The sequence below is a fragment of the Silurus meridionalis genome, chromosome 1, assembly GCF_014805685.1.
Source record: "Silurus meridionalis isolate SWU-2019-XX chromosome 1, ASM1480568v1, whole genome shotgun sequence".
NCBI lineage: Eukaryota > Metazoa > Chordata > Actinopteri > Siluriformes > Siluridae > Silurus > Silurus meridionalis.
This window is the reverse complement of record NC_060884.1, coordinates 20,971,794-20,986,949: the sequence shown is the minus strand read 5'-3', so window position 1 is coordinate 20,986,949 and position 15,156 is coordinate 20,971,794. Positions and strand designations below refer to the sequence as shown.

At 38.7% G+C, this 15,156-nt stretch overlaps 1 protein-coding gene across 18 annotated transcripts in view; it reads left to right on the top strand.

Annotated features, from left to right (window-relative positions):
• The window catches only part of ptprfa (protein tyrosine phosphatase receptor type Fa), a 212,469-nt gene that overhangs the window by 113,713 nt on the left and 83,600 nt on the right, over positions 1–15,156 (top strand). For all 18 annotated transcript variants that reach the window (XM_046859634.1, XM_046859609.1, XM_046859588.1 and 15 more), the window contains exon 5: positions 11,163–11,351. In XM_046859634.1, the coding sequence (XP_046715590.1) occupies positions 11,163–11,351 (189 nt within the window). The remainder of the gene's footprint in view (positions 1–11,162; positions 11,352–15,156) is intronic.

Below are 15,156 nucleotides of genomic sequence, written 5' to 3'. Positions count from 1 at the left end.
ATCACAGCTTTTCTTTATACAAAACTAAACAACTCTAAAGATTTTCTCATGGTCACTGAGGTTAAGGTTAGAATGACGTGTAGGTATAGCGTTATTTATCTACAATAATACACCAGACAGATCATGGAAATTCCCCACAGAGCTAGAATTACAAACGTCCTGCCTGGAGTAAGTCTTTATATAGTGTTCCCTCGCCTGTACGCATACTTGTGTGTGAATCTGTCAAGCTTTTTTTTGTTTGTTTTTAAGACATGTCTCACCATCTCTTACTGTGTGTGTGTGTGTGTGTGTGTGTGTGTGTGTGTGTGTGTGTGTGTGTGTGTGTGTGTGTGTGTGTGAGTGTGTGTTTTGTTACCTGGTTACAGATGCAGAGATTGTGTTACTTGAATGAGCACACACTGCTGCAGGCGTCTCGCACTCTCTCACACTGAGCTGCTCCTGTGCTCCACAACAGAAGCCTGTCTCTCTCTTCATACATACACACACATTCACAAATAGACATGGTGCATCTCTATCCTCTCTATCCTTCCTTCTATCAACCCTATAGACAAACGTAGTGGGACACCTGACTTTTCCAGTCATACGTGGTTCTTTCCCAAACTTACCACAAAGTTAAAGGCGTACAGTTGTAAAGGATGTCTCTGGATGCATAACATTTTCCCTTCACTTCAACTAGTAGACCAAACCTGTTCCAGCATTATGGTGTTCCTGTGCACAAGTGAGTTTCATGAAGATATGGTTTACATGAGTTGGAGTTAAAGATCATAAGTGGCCTGCTACAGAGCTCTGACCTTAACCATACTGAAATCCTTTGGGATAAATTAGAACACTGACTGCACCCCAGGCCTCCTCACCCTACATCAGTACCTGACTTTACTAACACCATTGTGGCTGAATAAGCACAAAGCCTCTCACTGCAAAATCTAGTAAAACATCTTCCCAGAAGAGGGGATGTTGTTATAGCAGCAAAAAGGTCAGGTCATCTTCAGGACAGGATCTCAGAATAACTTTTCATGGCTCTCTGCTCTCCCCTTCAGCCACTGCTCGCAAACTTGGGGTAACTATGGACAATCAACTGTCTTTCTTCTCACATGTTGTTAATGTGGCTCGTTCTTGTCATTTCCATCTCAATAATATCCGAAGGATTCGACCATTTCTGTTCACACAGTCTGCCCAGGTGCTTGTTCAGTCTCCGGTCATTTCAAGCCTGGACTACTGCAACTCTCTGCTGGCAGGTCGACCTCAAAACGCTATTCGTCAACTGCAAATAATCCAAAACGCAGCTGCATGGCTTGTGTCCAACCGGCCCATTATCACCACTACCACTACTTTGCTCCCTTCACTGGCTTCCGGTAGCTGCACATATCAGATTTAAAACACTGATGCTTGCCTACAAGGCCAAAAAACGGACCAGCACCGTCTTACCTCAGAGACTCCATCACACCTCGCACTGCACCACGCTGTCTGAGATCCTCCAGCACTGCTTGACTGGTACCACCTTCTCTCAGAATGAGAGGTAAGTATACTTCAAGGCTCTTCTCTGTTCTGGCACCGAGGTGGTGAAATGAACTTGCCCTAGATGTCCGAACAGCTGAGTCCCTGGCTATCTTCAAGCGACTGATGAATACCTCTTCCTGAAACACTTTCCAAGTTTGCTTTGTTAAAATTATTTTTTTAAATTTCAACAGAGTTGTAGGCTTATGTATTTTAAATTGTCATCTAGCGTACCAGTGTAGATTTATTTATTAATAGAGACTCAAAGCACTTCTGTACGTCGCTCTGGACAAGGACAACTGCTAAATGCCAGAAATATTAACGTAAAAAGGGACATTTAAAAAGTAGATACAAATCTCATGGTCAGGTGTCCACAAACACTTGTTCATAGAGTTTATCTTTTGCTAGAAGAAACTCTCAGACTCTCTTTGCGTCATGTGGTGTTGAGTTGCTTTTCGTTTTTGTCTTGTTTGCTACTGTATTGAGGTTGGTTGTGTTTCGTGTTGCATTGTGACGTGGCGTGTTGAGTTGCTTTTTGTGTCATTGTGTTGCGCTGTGTTGTGTTTTGTTGCATTGTCATGTAGTATTGTGTTTTGTGGTGTTACTGTGCTGTGTTGTGTGGTGTTGTGGAAATAGAATTCGAGCAGAAATTAAATACAAAATGTTTACATTTTGGAGTGTGTTTGTGGACATTTGTGTTTAAAGCTCTATAGCAGGGAACTCGAGCTATTTCAGTCCAATCCATGTAAACCGTATTTTTGTGGTAAAAATCTGGGAAAGAACCACATATGGTTGGAAAGGTCAGGTGTCCCAATACTTTTTGTCCATATAGTGTAGCTTCAATAAGCTTCATACTCTTGCTTTAAACAGTCTCTACATTAAGTTGCCATTAAACCATTTTGTAAAAGAGTAGGAACAGATTTTCCTTACAAGTTGCCCATGCAGTGTTTTACACCGCGTCAGTAAGTCTGTGTGACATCATTGCCAGAACTGATGTAGTTTGAGGGCAGGCATGGACTGTGTGATATTCACGGTCTTCCCATGTTACTGCATTAGCTTTGTAGCTCCATGTTCTCTGAGACATTAGTGATACAAAATCATCTGTATACAATATCATTATTCTGTCACCTCATTGACATAACCATTTGTGCTTTATGAGGAATGAAGGTCGCTTACTGTTTGATTGCAGATGTGCTGTCTGATATGATGCGTGTGCGTGTTGATGTGCGTGTGCATCGGCAGGATTCTTGCTACGATTGAGCATCGTAATGCAGCTTTTTATCTTCTTCTAAACAGTCCTCTTTATCTCATACACACACAAAACCCCTGCAGGAATTTCTGTAATCTGATGAAGAAATTAAAGCCGCTATATTCATTATTTTAATTACAGCAACTTGTCTAGCAAATGTTTAATTATTGCCATGATATTAGTCAGTGTTGTCGGTGTCCTTCTGTCACCATATTTCAGCATGTGCTCTCTAACAGTCTTGATCATTTTGTTTTAAATAGTTAGTAGTGAAGTGTAATATATTGTATGCAATTACATTCAGTGTAAATAATTTCAATGATGAATATTAAGGTAATGATGATTTTATTTAGAGTAGTGAGATTCAGATGAAACAATTTTAATAACATGAAGTGTTTTGTCTAATGGAAATATCTGGTAAGCACACCAAAAAGGAAATGGGATGGATGGATAGATAGATAGATGATAGATACATACATACATACATACATACATACATATTTATTTATTTACTTTATTCATCCCAATGGGAAATTTACAGCTTTCAGCAGTATCCACAAACATACGCAATAACACATGCAATAAATACAAGAAATGTTAAGGTAGGATAAAGAAAAGAGTCTTGGCAAAAATGAAAAAAGAAAAAAAAAACCTGAGTGTTTGTTGAGTCTCAGTGTTTTTTTAAATCCTCGACTCAAAGCCTTTTGGAGAGTTATGTTCAAACCAAAGTGTTGATGTGCACAGTGCAGTTTAGAACAGCTGAGGAAGTTCAGAACAGTAAAATTGTATAATTTAATTCAAATCGATTGGAATGTCTAAAAGCTTATTTTCTTGGGAAGCTTCTCTAACATACCAACAGGACAAAGTGGGGGATGAAGAGAGGAATTCATGATAGACACTTAGTCTTCTTCTTCTTTTGGTTGCTCCCATTAGTGGTCGCCACAGCAGATCATCCGTCTCCATACTATTCTTACCTCTGCATCTGCCTCTTTCAAACCAACTACCTGCATGTCTTCCCTCACCACATCCATAAACTTCCTCCTTGGTCTTCCTTTTTTCCTCCTTCCTGGTGGCTCCATCTAAATTGGGCCTCTCTCACTTTGTCTCCAAAACGTCCTACATGCGCTGTCCCTCTAATAAACTGATTTCTAATCCTGCTTATCCTCGTCACTCCCAACGAAAACCTCAACATCTTCAGCTCTGCTACCTCCAGCTTCGCCTCCTGTCTTTTACTCAATGTCACTGTCTCTAAACCATACAAAAATGCAGGTCTTCATTACTTCATTACTCCATTACTTTGCACTGTTGACCCCAGGTACCTTCTCCACCTCTTCTTCCTGCAACCGCACCCCTTCACTGCCCTCCCTCTTATTCACACACATGTACTCTGTTTTACTCCTACTGACTTTCATTCCCCTTCTCTCCAGCACATATCTCCACCTCTCCAGGCTCTTCTCAACCTGCTCCCTACTCTCACCACAAATCACAATATCATCCGCAAACATCATAGTGCACATAGACTCCTGTCTGACCTCATCCATCCTTCTGTCCATCACCACTGCAAACAAGAAAGGGCTTAGAGCGGATCTGTGATGCACCTTTTAGTCATCTCCAACTTAAACCAGTCTGTCGTTCCCACTGCACACTTCACTGCTATCACACTGTCCGAATACATGTCTTGCACCACCTTCACATACTTCTCTGACACACCTGACTTCCTCATACTCATTCTTAAAGATCGGTACCAGCACACTCCTTATCTATTCCTTAGGCATCTTCCTACCTTCCAAAATCTTGTTGAACAACCTGGTTAAAAACTTCCCTCTGCCTAGCCAATCGGTACAAATCCTTTTCTCCTTCCTTAGTGTCCAACTTCTCATACAGCTCCTCATATGCCTTTTCCTTGGCTTTCGCCACATCCCTCTTTACCTGCTGCTGCATCTCCTTGTACTCCTGCCTACTTTTCTCATCACTCTGTAGATCCAAATCATGTTTCCCAACCTCTTCCTCCTTATTCTTTCCTGCACTTCCTTATTCCACCACCACGTCTCTTTGTCTTCCTTTCTATTTCCAGATGTCACACTATGTACCATCCTAGCTGTCTTCCTCATCACTTCTGCAGTAGTTGCCCACTCATCCAGCACCTCTTCACCACCACTAAACCCCTATCTGACCTTTTCCCTGAACTTTACACTACAATTTTCCTCCTTCAGTTTCCACCATCTTCATTCTCCCTTTCTTCTTTTTCACCTCCTATCCTACAGAAAACAAATGATACAAAGGCACCTCTCTGTACTTGGTCTCTCTGTTCTAGAGTTATGCAGTAGAAGTACATTTCAAACTAAGCAAGCTCCTGAATTATTGATCTTGAACCAAGATGAAAAGAACTGTTACCCACTCTTAATGCCACCATTGTGTGAAAGAATGTTTCTGATTAAAAAAAAATCTGTATGCTGATCATGGATTGTGGCAACAAGGTTGTTCATTTCCCTACAGAACCTTTTTTTGTTTTTTTATTTCTCTCTTTCTCTCCTTCTCCCGTTCTTTCTACCCCTACAAACCCATTTTTAGTCTGTACTATCATGACATATGATGTGGATTACCCCATGATAAACACTGCCACAGAATGTGATTTGATGTTAAGCTGAGGAAACTCAAGGACTAATCTCGCTTGTTTGTGTAGTATTCATGGCTCTGCCGTTTCACCGAGAATGTGAACTATTCATTAATCCCAGATCAGTTTCTCCTTTCCCTTTAGTCATGCTAATTGTTGTATGGGAAGCAGTTTTTGTTTAGGTCATTGCGGGTCAGGGCGTAGTCGGGAGCAGAATGCGGTAAAACACACTTTTTTTATTCATGGTTCCTAAGCCAGAATGCAGGAGAAGCATATTACTCAACATGAAGTTTCTCTCATCTTCTACTTTGCCATCGGTTTCTATTTGAAATAAGGCCAAGCTTTGAAAGAACATAGCATCATCTTTCGAAGTGAAGACATACGTTACTAAACACTGAATGTGTCAAGCTTATGAGAACGCATTCTGAATCCTGCATCACGCAACACACCGATAGCCATAGGCCATGTGGGAAAAGCTTGAGCTGTAGATATTAGTCTGCTGAAGTCTTTAGTCAACTGTCATTGTGTGTGTGTGTGTGTGTGCATGAGGGATCAGCCTGGGGTGTATTAAGGGCTATTAGAAGGAATTCTCCCACTGTTGTGGGTTAGATGGAGTGTGAAACTGCAGCCGACACTTGGTCTGTGTGTATGTGTGTGCGCGTGCATGTTGACTCTTGGCTCTGGATGTCACTAAAAGCTCATCAGATCAGTTAATCAAGCCGATTAAAAACATTGAGTAGCACCAGAGGAGACTGTCAGTGGTTCCAATTTTACTAGTAGACCAGGATTTCAAGAAAGTTGATTACCAGATGTCATAGTTATCAAATAAACTGTACAAAGTTCCAGCTACAATTATTTTTAGACCACTCATTATGGTTCAGTTGAGGTCAAGGCTCATTCTTTTTGACTTCTTTAAGGAAAGTCAAATTGTCACGCTGGAACAGCGTGGTCCCTTTCGCTTCTTTAGAGAAAACCTTGAATCTTCTAGTCATGTATCTGCTTACAACTTTGTGTTAACAGTTTGTTGAAGCCTCACATAATGAGTTTAATGGTTAGGTGTTTATATACTTGGCCCTATAGTGTATTTATAGACTAAAAAATGGTTTAGCCGGTATTCATGACCATCTGTGTGACTGTTATTCCAGTCACCTCACCTGTTCGACAGCACTCCACAGCGCTGACTCCTGAAGGTATTATTTGACAAGTACATGCAGCCCCTAATGCCTAATATGTATATACATGAGTCAAACAACGTTGTTGTCAAAAAATAAATGTAAATGTAAAAACACCACATCATACACAAACACATAAATCGGAAGAGAGATCGGAACAGACATTTGCCACGGGATCATTTCTAGCAGACAATCTGCTTCCATCAGCCTTTATTGCATCTTCTGGTTATTCATACAGGTTTTATTGTACACAACTTTTTCGTTCAATTTGCATAAAAGCAGGTGGATGCAAACTGTCACTTTGTATTTATCTCAACAGCCTGAAACTCAGCCGTGTAAGTGAATGTGTGTGTGAAAGTGTGTTGAGGTGAGGCAGCGATACGACCTGACAGCAGGAACGTCGTGTTTGATTCCTGGCAAGAAGCGAAGCGGGAGTCCTCCCACACTCTGCTCTTTTCTCCGTGGCGTTTAGAAAGGCGGCTGACACGCCGTAACGGTGTCACCTCTGTGTCTGCTTCTGCCATCCCTTGTTCCACGAGACACAGAGAAACAGATTACAATGTAGGACGGGAGAGTAAATCCCCAATTTCATGAGCGCCATCTGTCTCGTTTCAGCAAAACGCTAGCTAATCCTGCGCTAACAGGTACATCTTAGCGTGACTTAGCTAATAAAGACCGCATGCTGTTATCAGCTAATTTCCCAAAATGTATGTGAACAGTGGTGCTTTTCCATTAGCCGCAGTTTACTGAAATTTTTTTTTTTCATTTTTTTTTTCATTTTTTTTGATCCTGTCATCCAACCAGATCCGATTACAGTGGGAAATCGCACACATGCGGTTTATGAACTCTAATGTCCCCCAAATTTCGGTTTGAAGCCTGGCACTGAATAACTTGCTTAATGGAGCAAATCCACAAAAACATGTATAAGTAGACGAAAAAAATGTACAGAAGCACCTTCACTTTCACCCTCATCAATAAATCCAGAGTTTATGAATATGATAATCAGAAACACCCACAAGCCTACATGCCTGCATTAGCATAATGGACCCTGTTAGGCAATAACGCTTGTCTGTGACATGTTCAGTAGTAACTCAGATTTTCTAGGAGCTTCTTGGGTCTCTGTTTTTCTGAAAAGCAATTAATTGCGCAGAATGAATTAAATAATAGGAACATGTTTTATAAAGTGTTTAAAGTGACTGTAAAGTTTAGAATTAGACTTCTGTAGCAATAGGTGACTGAATAAATCATCCTATATTTACTCTCTCTCTCTCTCTCTCTCGCTCTCTCTCTCTCTCGCTGTCTTGCTTTCTCTCTCTTATGCTCATATGCTTTTTTTTCTCTATAGCTTTATAACTTTGTCATCTTGTTCTAGCATATTTACTTAGCCACCAGCACCAGGCAGTTCACTGTGTGTGTGTGTGTGTGTGTGTGTGTGTGTGTGTGTGTGTGTGTGTGTGTGTGTGTGTGTGTGTTTGGGGTCATTTGGACACAGGTTGAAACTTAAAAGTCTATCTTGCTGCATCCCACACACACACACGTGTGTACAGTATATGTGTGTTATTGAGAAGAAAACCTTTCATCTTTTCTCTTCACTGTGCCATTTTCAATTTACATCAAATGTCCTCTGCCGCCGCCTCCTTCTCCTTTTTTTTTTTTTCTTTAACCAGACTGTAAGTGTTGTACAGAGTCATGTTGGTCTACTGAGACATAACATTTACATAATGACAGGAGTGCATTAACATTTAAAGGCCAGCATTTCATAACTATTAGAATGCCCATGGTGGTCATGGTGAGTATTTGAATTGTTCATGAGTATTTTACCATAAAGGCAAGTGATTTAGGTAAACTATGAAAACTACTGGACAGGTGAACATTTGCCAAGTATTGTGTATGTTGCTGGCATAGAGGGGTAAAAACAGGCTAGCTACAACTAGTTTACATTTTATAGTTAAACTATTGCAAAATGGCCAATGAGGCTTTAAATGTATACACTTATAATCTGCTGCCTTATAAGTGTAAGCAAAGAAAAGGGGAATATGCCCAACTGCTTGTGATGTCATTGTCAGAACTTTGCTGAATATTAAAGTAGCATTTGGATTTGAAAGGTGTTTAAACAGTAGCCATGTTTCGGATCTATGTATGATTCTGAGGCCACACACATACACACCTACTGTACAGGCAGAGAATTGCATTTCTTCACAATGGCTGGTGTTGACGCTACAGTACGTTAAGTCCATTACCTGTATGTGTGTGCACCAGTCTTATGGAACAAATCACTCTGCATGTCACTTTGTGGGTATGTATGTATGCACACTGGAGGAAAAAAAGACAAAGAAAATTTCAAGCCTTCCAATTCCTCTGGCATCATTGTGTCTGTGGAGGGTCCTCCATACCTCCCTTAAGCTATTTATTGAGGGTTTCCCAGCATCTCCCACACTCGGCTTTACAACTGAGACAATGGTGAAGTGTGAGAAGCGGACAGTTTATTGAAGCGGTGTGAAACTGTACACTCAAGTTACATACTAACACACAGTCTCTATGCACACCTGGTGTGAACTCCACCTATCAAAAGCTATTACATCATTACAGCACCATTTTACTGAGGTCACACACACACACACACACACACACACACACACACACACACACAAAGCTGAGCCGATGAATCAACAATACAGAGCTCAAATCACCCAGGGTAAGGCTTATTGTGTTCTAACAGACACAATTGTGTGTATTATTATTGTGTATTATTAAGACATTAAGGATATACATATGTGAATGACATTTAGGGCGAGTTCCCCCTTATTAAAACACCCTTTGTTTTATATTAAAAATAATATTAGTAAGTAAATAGGTTGGATGTAGCTTGTTCTATATACGAATCAGGCTGGGAATCCTTTCAGTGGTAATTTTCCCCCTCCTTCTTGGCATACAGTATTCAGTTTTTCTGAAACATTTTTAATGGTGGTTAAGGTGCTGGGTTGCTGATCGGAAGATGAGAAGTTCAAGGCCTGGTATCGCCAAACTGCCACTTTAGGGCCCTTGGGCATAGCCCTTAACCCTCTGTGCTCCAGGGGCACTGTTTCATGTCTGAACAAGCTCGCCTATGCAAAGAAAAGACTTCCACTCTGCTATTATGTATATGTTATAAATAAAGGCTACTCTAATCTAATGTAGGTTTTGGTCTGAATATTCCTTTTTTCTTTTTTGAACCTGAACCTGGCATACAAACAGTCTTATATATAAATATATTACTTTATATATTAGATCCTTTTTCTTAATAATGTTAAATAGTAAAGTCATTTTGACATGGATGACTTAGACTTAGCGATTTCAGGTTGGTCATTAGCACACATTCTTTGGTGTAGGTGGTGCGTGTTAAAGTTAAATACACTACTGAGGGATAAATTCTTTTGTTCCACACTAACTGAGCTCAATTTACACCCGGCCAGTGTTTCCCACACTATCGGCTGTCAGGGAGAGACTGATAACACACCTTGAGATTTCATCTGTTTGCTTTTCTCACACACACACACACACACACACACACACACACACACACACACACACAAAGTTTGTCTTACTAACGCCAACCTGAACTTCTATAACAAATAATAATGCAATTAAAGTAAAACATTTGGGCTTGTTTTATTTAAATTTTTTTGTAGACGAATACATTAGTTATGATCAGTGTTTGCTCAAACCTTATTTAAACTGTGTTCAATACACACACACACACACACACACACACACACACACACAAAAATGGGGTGTACTCACTTTTGATAGGTGCTGTGTGTGTGTGTGTGTGTGTGTGTGTATATATATATATATATATATATATATATATATATATATATATATATATATATATATATATATGTATGTATATATAGATTTAGATTTAGATATAGATTTCAGATATATCGATATAGATTTCAGCAACTATTTTAGTATTTCTTCTAAATGGACAGTACTATAGAAATGAAACTTGGATATATTTTAGGGTAGTCAATGTGCAGCTTAAAAAGCAGTACAGATTTTCGAAAATAACTCGACATACTGCCATTATTGTCTAAATAACTGCCAATAGCGCAATAGTGCTAAATAGTGCACCCTGAGTAAACATGTCAAAACTGTGTCCACAGTGTCAATATTTAGTGCACATCTGAAAACATTTGCAAAAGTTCCGTTTGGCGTCCTGATGATTTATGTAATGTAAAACACCATAATTACTTTTACAAGGGTATTTTTACAAGCTTCCCTGTCATCTGAAAATGTAAACAGTAATCTGTTTGACCAACTGGCTCATTGCAAAGAAATAGAAGTAATGGGATCCTGTGTTCTTTTTTTCATCTGTTTAATAGACATGAACAAGTTTTTTGAAGAACATGTCCACCCATTTTTTAACATGTCTATGTTCTTTATGATCTATGTTTAGGGTGGTTTTAGTAATAATAAACATACATTTACATGAGGCATCCATATTTGTCCATGCCCATGTTTATTAGAGTATTAAAAACTTGAATATATGTATATATGTATATGTGATGTGTGTGTCTGTATATGTGTATTAAAATAATGACTGAGATCTAGCTATTGTTAACATCTATTGTCTGTGTGTGCATGTGTGCAGAGGACCAGATCCCTCATGGTTTCCCTACTATAGACATGGGTCCTCAGCTGAAGGTGGTGGAGAGGACACGCACAGCCACCATTCTATGTGTAGCAAGCGGGAACCCTGACCCTGAAATTGTCTGGTTTAAAGACTTTCTACCGGTCGACATCAACGGCAGCAATGGCCGAATCAAACAGCTTCGCTCAGGTATGAAAGTGATCAAAACAAACATGCAGACATACACAGCAGTTCAAAGTAAAACAATCGTGAGATGTATTCCATAAATATTTGCTTAAAGATTTGATAAACCAATAAGTATCCAAGTATCGATGCTGTCCTTGTGGTAACTGTTTTCAATTATTTGAAATCCTTGAGTGAAAATAAGCATGTGTATGAAGTATGAGTTGGAGTATGTGCTTATGTTTCAGCTGCATCAAGTTAAGTCCTGTAAAGTGTCAGGTGCAACAGGTCAAAGGCACTTCCTGGAAATGTTTGAAAACACTTAAAAACTCATTAACTATGAATTGCTTGCTCAATTATAAATTACATCATTTCCAAATTATACTATATGATATATATATATATATATATATATATATATATATATATATATATATATATATATATATATATATATATTGTATATTGTCTATATGTATATATTGTCAGGGATTATTCACACAATATGCATAGAACTTTTTGGCGTGTTTTTTTCCACAACAAACTTTTACGCCCCATTACAAGGCCAGTTTCTGGCTTGTCACATGCGCATGCCCTTCATTTCTCCTCAACTACTTGTGCAGATTGCAATTAGTAAAGATTCCACTCTCTGCAGACAGCATGACCTCTGTCGATGAAAAGTTCAAAGATCATTAACAAGGTTAGCCTCTTGCTTGACACTTCTGAAAGTATGAGTGCACTACTTTTCACTCCATCGGTAACCAATCATTAAAAAAATGCAGCACTGAGATGAACTCTATTATTGAACAGTTCATTACTTTCGAAATCTCAAGTTGAGCCTTAGATGAAACTGAATCCCGTTCACACACACAAAACTGTTTCATATTTTTATTAAAATGGAAACACTTACAGCTACTTGTAATCTTCCAAAGTACAAGCGCTTGTCACATTGAGAGAACCTTCTGTAGCTCGTGTATTTCACCCGTATTGTAGTGTTATTAAAAAGCACCAGTGAAAATGAGTTTTACTTTGAAAGTTGCGAATGATACCAAATAAAAGTTTGTAAGGCTTTAATAAGTCATATCAACTGACCAATATGGCTGCCAACACAATGTAACTGCATCCAGCTACACAGTGAAATATGTTTTGTTTAAATAAATTAAAGTAAGACATACTGCAAACCAGATCAGCAAGTCTGAATGGCATTATGGAAAAACTGCAGTTTCTATAAGATCTGAAACAAAACACTCAACACCAGCATGTATTGCCTGATTTAATCAATTTTGTGAAATTTTAACCGTCAACACTGTCAGACAGCACACTTCCCTATGAGTGACGTGTCTCTATCCTCGCTCTTTCAGTCAATAAAACACACACTTTTTATTGGACTTTGGTCACTATGAGGTAAGAACAGTTCCCGGTAGTGCACTCAGACTTTTGTACTTGACCAAAAGTAGGTTACCGCCAATGTATGAATTTTTGTTCAATGCCTGTATTGCGCTTTGTGACCTATAAGGCTGAAACATACTGTAGATTCAGCAAAAATAGAACTCTCTCCTTTTGACCAGCTTGATTGTTAGGGGAAATCCCCATCTGCCATGCTGAGAGTGAATAGTTCTGTCATTTAAAGTGCATTATTTGTTCCTAAAACTAGAGCTGCTCTGAAATGATAAGCCTGAGCTCTAAAGCTCTGGTTTTACCAGGGAATGCTAATTCTTTTTAAATGGACTTTTCCTGCCTCCCATTAAAATATCACAGCTATAATTGTGTATGTGTCTGTTGCTGTGTAAAAAAAACACGTCCTATGAAGACCGGAGCATGTTTCTTTTTAGCCATAATTAGTCTCTTAGTGATGCCTCCTTAAAAGTTAATAAACAGCTTGTTTACAGTCCAGCAAATATGTGCTATGCAAGAGAGAGAGAGAGACTTGGACAAAGCTGGAGGGAAAAATAGCAAAGCAAAATAAAAAGGAAGACATAAAATATAGAAGTATAAATCTGTTATGTTTTTTTTTTGCCTCATTTTATTAAGAAAGTGAACTGCTAGAAAATGTACACATAGCCAGAAGCTGTAAAGTCAAATTCTAGTCTGTTTCTATGGTAACCACACATAACATAATCTAGTTTATTGCAATGGTCTATCATATTTATGAGCAGGATTTTACATAGTACAAACCCATTACGGCCATCGCATCTGTGGTCCGGAGAATGAGGGAGCAAAATTGCCTGTGCTCTCTTGTCATATAATCTCTTTCCCTGTTAGCGCACTATATTTCCTGTAGATGTTTCCTGTAGATTCCCTGTCGTTGCCTATAATATACTGTTGAAAATGACAGTGAACAGCTGTAAAACATAGATTTGGTTGGTTCAGAATATAACTGAGTTGAAGGTTATTGTTCAAGGAATTTTTACTTAATCAACGCATTTTTTTGTGTTTCCGGTATTTGAACATTTCATTTTTATCGATGAACCGCAGTTATCTCAGCTTGCTTGAGCATTGATTCAATGCATTATTTTTGTAAAGTTTATTCAGTTGTAGATAGTTGAAACAAGCGAAGCTACAGTAGTTGGGGTGTAGTTTGTGTTTCAAATCCCAAATATATATGGATAATCCTGCATAAGCGAACTACACAAATGAACTGGTTTGTGTGTTACTTTATGCAGCATCATAATATTTCAGTATTATTACTTCACTGGCAACCCAAGTACTATAACATTTATTCTAGACAATCATGTGTTTTTTGAGAACTCATGTATGTAGAACAGGGCAAAAAGCACGTTCCTCTAAGTGAAAGCTTCCTCTGTGATAGAATGAGCAGTTTAAAAAAAGATGCAGTGGTCGGTTTCTCATGTCTTGGAGGAAGCATGTGTTCGTCTTCACCCTCCCCAGGTGGTAGCTGCTAGGAGAGAAAATATTTTTCCCTTTTTTCATGTTTCCCTTTTTCAAAAGCTCGTTCCATTTTTAATAATTGTAAGCCATTTTAGCCTTGTAGTAGTGTAGGCCTAAAGATTAGAGACACAAACAGAAGATTTATACTTTATGCATTCTATGAATACAATGTATTAACATATTCATATTGTATTCATAGTGTAATAGCTATTATTTTTTATGCAGTACACTGCAGCAAGTTACAAAACATACAGCTAGATATTTTACTAGAGATAAAAAAAATAAATAAATAGAAAAAAAAGGAAATCCCTTAAGTTTTTTCTTAATCTGCGCTCTGGTAACTTTGCATGCAAATTTTGTGGTAAAAAATGGTAAAAAAAAAAAATTCCATTGGCCACAATGTATCCCAGAGGGTTCCAACATATAATTATCAGCAATGCCATGCATCTGAACAGTCATCTTACATATATTTCTAACAGTAATTGGCCATTCATGGAGAAAATTCTTGCTAAGCACAGTAACGTTACTATTTGAATGTAAAATATGTACAGAAACGGAAGAAACATAATCCTAATTATTCTAATTATACAAGGAATAAGGTCAAGTAATGTTTAGGTCAAGTGCTTTGTCACAAAAAAAGCATGGAAACATGTCTTTTCTAACAGTTGTGTGATTGTAGTGCAGTGAGAGAGATTCCTTTCTCTCTATTGCATCATTTGTTAGTGTGTCTGTGTGTGTGAGTGTGTGTGTGAGATGCAGCAGTAGAGCCACTGCAAAATTTAAACACCACAGAAGAGCTGAGTGACGATATAGCTCAGAGTGTGGAGTGAAGCGCAATGGGAGAAAAAACATCCATGTCTGGCACAAGCATACACACACACACACACACACACACACACACACACACATACAGAGCACTTTTGTCGATTAGGAAATGTGTCAT